This window comes from Xiphophorus hellerii, chromosome 20 (genome assembly GCF_003331165.1).
Source record: "Xiphophorus hellerii strain 12219 chromosome 20, Xiphophorus_hellerii-4.1, whole genome shotgun sequence".
NCBI lineage: Eukaryota > Metazoa > Chordata > Actinopteri > Cyprinodontiformes > Poeciliidae > Xiphophorus > Xiphophorus hellerii.
The window spans coordinates 17,293,845-17,302,319 of NC_045691.1; the positions used below are offsets into that span (position 1 = coordinate 17,293,845).

Here is an 8,475-nt window from a genome sequence, read left to right on the forward strand (position 1 = left end):
TAGTTCGTTTTACTTTGTACATGCTGCTGTGCAGACTGAAACTGACAAATGATGAAATGTTTTCTTACACAAATAATGGAAACACTGAATATAATAAATAAATCAAACCGTGGTATTTAACAAATGTATTTATATTCAGTCTATACAACGACTTTATACAGCAGAATACAGATTTACTCAACTCAACTTGTTCATTTATGACTGAAAGTTGTTTTTACTTTTAAACCACAATGTGACAATGAAAAGTTGCCACAACTTTGTTTCAAATTTTCTCAAAGTGGCTCAAAGCTTTGATAAAAATGCCTGAGACTGAGCCTGCTTCAGACTGATTTACCCCGATGTTTGCAGAAACACAATAGCTGGATCAGTTTGCTATTTTACTCTGAAGCCTCTTTGCAGAAGAAGGGCGATCCTCCCACTTGAATGTGAACCTCATCTTTAAATGACCATCTCACTTTGAGTCCCCACTTTCATCCTGTTTCACTTCTAGAGCTCTGCTGTAAGAGGGAGGAATCAGACCAGCGGCCACCAGCCGCCGCTCGCTGTTCAGAAAGTTAAATGTTGCACAGGCATTCGGCTGCAAAAGAGCAATAAAATTATTAAAATTTAGACATAGGCATTTTAGAAAAATATATTTTAACACATTTATTGAAGTAAAATCTTTTTTCTTCTTTAATCTATCATAGAAAGATTGAGTGATCTTTACCGTGTCCTGCACCTCCAAAGCGATGCGTTTCCGCTTCAAGAGTGCGAGGACTGAGGGGCTAAGTCGTTCGACCCTTGACCCTGTGCCCAGCACAAGAATCTCTGAAGCAGCACAGAAAAAAAAATGCAAGAAATAAAAAGTAAATAATTTTAAATACTATATGCCTTAGAAAAAAAGATAAATGGACACTAACATGAAAGAAATATGCATTGATCTTCACAAATTATGTCACATCTACAGATGCCTTACAATTGATTCCAGTACTGATACTCAAATTATGCAGTACAAAAAAATATATACAAATACCCAAAAACAGAAAATTTCCAATTGTGGAAATGCCAAAATTATTCACACCTGAAAGCACTCCTTTAAAGTATTAAATGTAGAATAAAACTACTTAACTGTAGCAGAAGTGAAACATTAAACTGCTGCTGCGCAACTCACCAGGTTGTTGCTAGGTAACCAAAAGTTACTCAATGGGTTGTTGCTAGGTAACCACAGAGTGAGTGAGTTAGTTGATTCCAACAACCCTGCTAGATGGTCGTGAGAGGTTGAGGACCTAAAACCTTTCCTCTGCCTACATTTCCCAGAATGCTGTACGGTTCTATAGCGAAGATCAGTGAATATTCTGTATAACGGTATTAAATATTCTATTAGATGATATTGATCAGATGTCTACCGCAATATTTATTTATTGTCCATCCCTACCCATGATGAATAATTTTTTTCAAATTATATGACTTCTGCTAGATCAGGGGTCTCAAACTCCAGTCCTGGAGGGCCGCTGTCCTGCAACTTTTAGATGTGCCTCTGCTGCACCACACCTGAATAGAATAATTAGGTCATTAAGGCTCTGGAGAACTGATCTACACAAGGAGGAGGTAATTAAGCCATTTCATTCCAGTGTTTTGTACCTGTGGCACATCTAAAAACTGCAGGACAGCGGCCCTTGACGACTGGAGTTTGACACCTGTGCTAGAGGAACCACATCATAAACACAAAACCAAAGAGTGCTAAAGTTTAGATATTTTACACTCAGTAAATCAAAACGCTTAAGGTATTTGGAAAATCCTCTTGTTTTTCTTATGTGATGTTGTGGTTCTAAGTCGTACCTATAGGTGGTTCAAGCATGTGGAAGAGAGAGATGCTTTCCTCTGTGATGTCTTCAGAACTTCCAACCTGCAGAAAGACACATTTTTTCCAACTTAGAACACACTGTAAGGAAACACAATAAGACGCGTAGGGACTGTTTGGATTGTGATCTCACGCTCCACTGAAGGATGGCAGGAGGTATCACAGCGCAGGGCCCAAACACCCGGTTTCCATCGATGTTGAATCCCATAGGACTGTAGCTGTGTATCATGATCCCGTTGTTGGTCTCCCTCTTCATGATGGACACGGTGGTCCGCTGGTACGTTTCATCGTCACTTGGCCCTAAACTGTGAGCTCGGCAGAGAAATGGGCTGCAATCAAAGACACGAGAATTGAAATTAGGGTTGTATTTTGCAACACTGTTTTCTTTTAAATTCTTATATAGGCCAGAGAAATACCTAATCAAATTATATATTATTCCAGGTTGAATGTGAACACTACAAATAAAGTAAAACCATACTTTCAGTAACGCAATGCAAGAATTGCTTAAAAAAAACTGAGATGCTATGAATTAATCTTTATACTTTCCTCCATTATGTTAATTTTTAAATAACAGAATGCACTGCAAGTCTGACCAATGGCCCCATCCAAGAGGCAAAGAGCCAACAGCAACCCACTGACAGCCAAATGTTGTAGGCCAGTTTTTGTGCAAGACATACACAAGCATAAATACATTTGCCAAATACTATTATTCTTTATAACCAATTATAAGAGGCAGTTTTTTTTGTAAGCCTGTTTATTTGCTAAGCTACAGAAAACGTTTTGTTTTGTTTTACAATTGCATACTGTGATTTAGTCATTTAAACTAGGCATAGTATAGTATTAAATCTAGGCTGAAAGTCTTAGTAAAAATAAAAGCGAATCAATACAGCAGTTACTTTAAAAACAGAACTATATAAAAAAACGACTGGGACTCTTTTGTAACTGTAACCATGGCATTAAGATGGCCTTCCTTCTTAGAGAAATGAGACAATAAAGAGCCAACATATTCATTCGTAATTTGTTGTTTATGGGTTAAATATTCAGGGATTTTAATGAAACATACCTGGAGAAAGCGGGTACAGATCTGGAGGAGAACAGAAGTCTCTGTGTTGATCTCTGAAGGAGGAACCTGGCGGCCATGTTTGAGCCGGTGACACGCAGGGGGACGGAAAGCGCTGTAACACCACATTCTCACTGAACAGTCGTGCGTCGAAAAGTCGAACAACATTTTGTCCCACTTTGGCTGAGGAGGTTTGAACTAATTTTACGCCAATCCACCGACACAGAAGGTAACAGGTTTACAATACTGGGGCAACTGGGGCAACTAAATGATAAGTTTAAGCCAAAGGTGACCAGAGTAGCCAAAAACTGTACTCAAGTATAGGTAAACGTAAAGTGAGTACCTGGTTATTTACATCTCATTTAATATTTCAAAACTATTTCCACAGACAGACGAAAATGTAAGGTTATGTCTACATTTTGGTATTTTAAAGACTAAGATGAAGTAACATAATCAAAATAGAAAAACATGCAAACAAAAGAAATATTTTTCCAGTTAAATATTTTAGACTCTGCTGACCGAAGAAGGTTAGAATAACAAACCTAAAAATTAAGTTTTTGTAATTAAATAGTAAATAGTATTTTATTGAATTTGTTGTTAGGGCGCATTCAGAGGTTTAATGTATGGTATCACTTTTAACAATGTTATTTATTTAAAATGTTGGAATTTGAAATAAAGGATCCATTCCTTACTTCTCATTACAATGGCTACTATAATTTTCTATGAAATCTAATACTATTCAATGCAAAACATGGTTTCATTACGAAAACCTTTTTATTATTCCTCTTGCTGCATTTATTTGATAAATTATCGTTGACACATCATTTAGCATTAAACATCACATCCAACATTATACACCACGATTCACATATTTTATATTGTTTTGTGTGAATATTATTATACGGAACCAAATAACTCTATATTTATACTTACATTTCTTACTGTAGGTAAATTAGCTACATCTAACTAAAAGTTAGTAAGAATATATATTTTTGCAAATATAAAAATCTAATAAAATTGTTGAGATTTCGTTTTTTAAGTCTTAATAATAATTTTAATAGCAACATATTATTTTTGTATTTTTATTTAATAGTATAGTTGTTTATGTAAATCAATTATGTAATAATTTCATAATACGTTGGTTATCGAGTAAAATCCTCTGATGTCGATTAAAATTCCTGGTGGGTGCGTTCAGGATGTAACAGCGCCCCTCGTGGGCATTTAGTAGTATGACAGGGGTCAGATGATCTTAGCTGCTTTGTAAATAGACATCAGCCATTCACTGTAACCATGCCTTCATAGGCTCTTTAAATCCCCCAGCTGAGCAGATCCTTCCGCTTGGACTCTACACTTTTTCTCGGCTTTTTTTCCCCCCCGGGCCGTTTTCGTTTTGTCAAAGTATTTCTGAAACATGTACCGGTCTCTGTACGCCTTCCGATCGTCCGAGCCCAACTCGCTGCACTTCGCGGCCGGGGAGAGCTTTCTAATCCTGGAGAGGAGCAACAAACACTGGTGGCTGGGGTCCCGCTGCAGCTCGGGGGAAACCGGCTACATCCCGGCCTCTTACATCGAAAAACTGCAGGTACACCAGACTGATGTAAAACGTTTGCTTCCACTTTTCTCCCCCTCTGTCTGAACACTGAGTTCTCAGCCTCTTGATGCGCTTGGCTATAAAAAGGGCTGAATCAATGGAATCGAGAGAGACATATTCAGTGGTGTATGCCTGCTGAATAAATCATAAATTATAGGAAATGTTGCATCATGCAGAGACTTTCCTTCATCTTTCTGCACTGCAGCGGAAGAGAGGAGACTCGGGGTGGGACAGAAGTGGAGTTGAATACTGATGGGATGGCAAAAAGGATAATTACACAATAAAGACATGCTCAGCTGCAGGAAACTCTTTTCTGCTAACTTCTATATAATCCATGATTCATGTATTTCTCTGTTTCTTCCAGCCACGCCCACACGAGTCCAGTAATGAGGAGTTTGCTCTTGGATGCAGACTAACTAGTCGGAGCTTGCGTGCTGTTTTGGATGCATGAGCTGGCAGGAGACGCATGCCGTCCCTGAACTTAATAAGCCTGAATCTGAGGTTTTCTGAGCATTACTGTAATTATAGAGCCCTGCAATTCAGTCAGGATACAAACGCAAACCTTATTGTACCTCAGAGTGGTTTTATCTGATGAAACACCACAGTGTATTGTATGGTAGTGAACTTGAGGGGAAATAATGATTAAAAAAAGTGTGGTTTGCATTTTTATTCAACCCTTTGTACTCTGATTCTGCTAATTAACATTCAGTGTTGTCAGACCAAAATTAAACTTTTTGTGGGTGAAAGCTAACGTCATATTACTATGAACACACCTTTAACTGTGAAACATGGTAGTGGCAGCATCATGCTGTTGCCAAGGGGGAACCTGATTAGAGTTGCAAAGATGTTTGGAATTAAATGGTCACTTTTCCAGTCATTTTGACCACTCAAAGCTTTACACTAGAGTCACATTCACCCAAACACATTTATACACCGATACACAGCTCGGTAGGCAATTTGGGGTTAAGTGCCTTGCCCAGAGGCACATCGACATGTGGCAGGAGGAAGCTGGAATTAAACCTACAACCTTCCGATCACAAGACGACTACTCTACCAAAGAGCCACAGTCGCCCATAAAATTCTGCATTTTATGGGCGACTAAATGCAGAATCTGTGGCAAGAATTGAAACTTGATGATTACATTATACTATCAGACTGAACCTAAGCTATTTTCCAAGGAAGAGTGGGCAAACATTTCAGTTTCTAGATTTTTCAAAACTGGTAAAAATTGTACTTAAGTATTTCAACATATTTCTATTCAAATTAAAGTAAAAAAAAATTACTCAACAACAACAAAAAAAAAAAATTGGTAAATGCATGTGACTAGTAACTACCCAACTCTGGCTGTGGGTTCTAAATCCTGTGAGTGCCGCAGGTCCACTGTGTCTAAATAAAGAGGCTGAATACAAATGCCTGCCACACATTTCAGATTTTCGTTTGCATAAATATTTTTTCTTCCCTTTCATACAGACAACGCTACGTTTGCCCATCACATGAAATGAAGAATTTCTAAGGAATGTGTTTGTAAAACGTGAAAAGGCTGTTGTTACATAATTGGCCCCGTTTGTTTCCGCCTACAACCACATATGTCCCCAGGCCATGTCCTGTTGAGCTTAAAGTTTAATAGCTATGAATGCTGCCATATTAATGAATATTTCACCTCTCTGTTATTGTTTGGGTTTTTTTCTACCAGGCTCCGGAGCAAGATGAGGTTCTGCAGTCCATTGACCGAGCAATCGAAGGCATCCACAACGTGGCCCTAAAGAACGGAGGCAAATACAATCTGGAACAGCGAGATGTTCTACAGTAAGACAGAGAGAAAGGGAAACATTTGGCAGTAGTTCTGCGTTATGTTCTGTTAATTAAATAGTTGTTTTGCTGTGATGCAGAAAGCTGATCCACCACAGAAAGGAGACTCTGGCTCGGCGAAGTTCTTCCTCCGCCGGACACAGGCTTCCTGCTTCCAACAGTGAAATATCCCTGAGCCAAACGCCTCCTCCTCCCAACGGCCTGAACCAGAACTACGGCAGACAGGGAAGCGTGCCGCTATCAGGCAGCATGGACAGCATGCAGGCGGAGCCGGGCTTCTACCAGGTAACACGCTCTCTACACGCACGGCTCAAAATGACCTGCTCTGCTATTCATGCATTCATCTGTTTTTGGAGGTTTATTCAAAACAGGAAACTGTTTTATAATTATTTGCATTACAAGGTTTCCCCCAAAAAACCTGCTACGCCGGGTGGTTGGGCGCTAGATTAGTCATTCATCCAGCGGCCCGTTGTGTTTTTGAGTTAAAAGTTTTTTAAAGTTGACAGGAAATTTGAAAATATCACTTGATAATTATTTTAATGAAAGATTGGAAGATTAATACCTGAACACCAACAATAAAGTCATAAAAGATGCAAACATTTTAAAAACATTTAAATAAATAAGCAATGCTTAGCCTGGTGGGAACATAACAAAAGCCTGGTGGCCCGCCAGGCTTATAATACACCGGGGAGAAACCCTGCATTAAAATAAGTAGCTTTCCATTGCTCTTTTTGGAACAAATGTTACATTTTGGGTTTGTCTCATTCATTTTTAATAAAAGATGTCAGCTCTGTGCTTCAGCTAGTTTCTGTTTCGCTGGATTTAGAAAAGTTTGCATTTCAGCATCATTACCTTGTTAGGTACAAGGTGATGCATGTCAATAATATTGACATTTGTATATAACCTGTACTAATACAGGCTATATACAAATTATTTAAGGTATATACCAAATCCAGAATATAGGTATAATATTTCAGTTTCCAGGTATTCCAACTAGACCTGTCACAAAAACAGATTGTCCCAGAAGTTATTGTGATAAACAATAATATTGTCAGTTTGAAACTATTTTCAAATACTATAATGGTAATGGCATAATAATGCAAGAACACATTCTCAAAGATCAATAAACTTTCATTTTTGATGAATATTTAACACTGGAACTGGAAGACATTTTAAATATCCAAGATAAATAAACAAAACAACAGAAACGGCAAATAAGTCTGTAAATAAAATTGTCATTCAAAACAAAAAAGCACCAGACTGAAGACTTTTGTCATCCAATTTTTGGTAGAAAAAGAAAAACAATAAATCATGCAAATGAAAATTATTGAGCTTGTTTTAATTTATCATGTGATTAATGGTTAATTAATCACATGATTAATCTAATTAATGTTTAATTATTTATGTTAATTAAATATTAATTAATGTTTAATTAATTAGTTAATTAGTTAGTTAATTAATTAATTAAATACTCTACACTTGGTAGGGTGTTTACCAAACCACTCTACCAAACTTTACTGTGAAAAGGTCATTCTGATGGTTGAAGAGGCTCGTCTCCAACCTATTTAAGTAAAAGATGTTTTAATATTTTATTTCAGGAGTGTAGAAAAAAAACGTTTATCCTAATCCACAAATGTTAAACCATTTCCAATTGATTATGTTTTGTGTTTTGTCTTTGTTTTGAATGTATCCGTTTTAATTTAACCTCCTCTGTTTGGTTATTTTATTTTTATTTTGTTATTTGTCCTCTTATCCAGTTATTTATTTTGTAGATTAATGCCCCGTTTTGCTTTTTGTTTGTCTGTAATGTTTGTTGTAGGTACACTAGTTTATGAATAAAAAAAAAGTGTAGGAAGTAATTTAGAGGTATGTTGAAAATGAAACAATTTTAATCATGCTCTCTTATAAAAGTCCCCCAAAATCATGTTTGTTTCTGTAATGAGGCGTCGGGGGTTCTGCTAACTCGGCCCGGTTTGTTTTCCTCTGTGCAGGTGCCGCCTCAGCCCCGGCGCGCCGCTCCGATTACTCCCCCTCCCCCTGAGAAGCAGAGAAACAACCGGCGTCCAGGTTAGGCCCTCAGTTCCTCCACCTGTTGGCTGCGAACTGCGGCGGCGTGTTTTTGCTGATGTGTCCTGCGCCGCGCTCTATTCTTAGTCAGGTCAGCGCCGCTCAGCT

The 8,475-nt window shown here is 37.9% G+C and overlaps 2 protein-coding genes across 2 annotated transcripts in view; one reads left to right on the forward strand and one right to left on the reverse strand.

Annotated features, from left to right (window-relative positions):
- Positions 1–110: 110 nt before the first annotated feature.
- Positions 111–3,035, reverse strand: ndufaf3 (NADH:ubiquinone oxidoreductase complex assembly factor). Its single transcript, XM_032549361.1, has 5 exons — positions 2,904–3,035; positions 1,974–2,169; positions 1,819–1,885; positions 707–807; positions 111–577 (listed from the first exon to the last, which is right to left on the reverse strand). Exons 1-5 carry the CDS (start codon positions 2,978–2,980, stop codon positions 452–454), a joined length of 567 nt encoding a protein of 188 aa, XP_032405252.1. The 5' UTR covers positions 2,981–3,035; the 3' UTR covers positions 111–451.
- A 993-nt stretch (positions 3,036–4,028) lies between these two features.
- The window catches only part of nckipsd (NCK interacting protein with SH3 domain), an 11,886-nt gene continuing 7,439 nt past the window's right edge, over positions 4,029–8,475 (forward strand). Inside the window, exons 1-4 of the mRNA XM_032549352.1 lie at positions 4,029–4,482; positions 6,185–6,297; positions 6,381–6,585; positions 8,292–8,367. Coding sequence (XP_032405243.1) covers positions 4,312–4,482; positions 6,185–6,297; positions 6,381–6,585; positions 8,292–8,367 — 565 coding nt within the window. The 5' untranslated portion in view covers positions 4,029–4,311. The remainder of the gene's footprint in view (positions 4,483–6,184; positions 6,298–6,380; positions 6,586–8,291; positions 8,368–8,475) is intronic.

Excerpts from the sequence above, each read along its gene's own strand:
- ndufaf3 (XM_032549361.1), bottom strand. The coding sequence starts at position 2,980 with ATGGCCGCCAGGTTCCTCCTTCAGAGATCAACACAGAGACTTCTGTTC. Across the intron at positions 2,170-2,903 it reads TCTGTACCCGCTTTCTCCAG|CCCATTTCTCTGCCGAGCTC; the intron begins GTATGTTTCATT and ends CTTTGATTGCAG. Across the intron at positions 578-706 it reads CTTTGGAGGTGCAGGACACG|CCGAATGCCTGTGCAACATT; the intron begins GTAAAGATCACT and ends GCTCTTTTGCAG.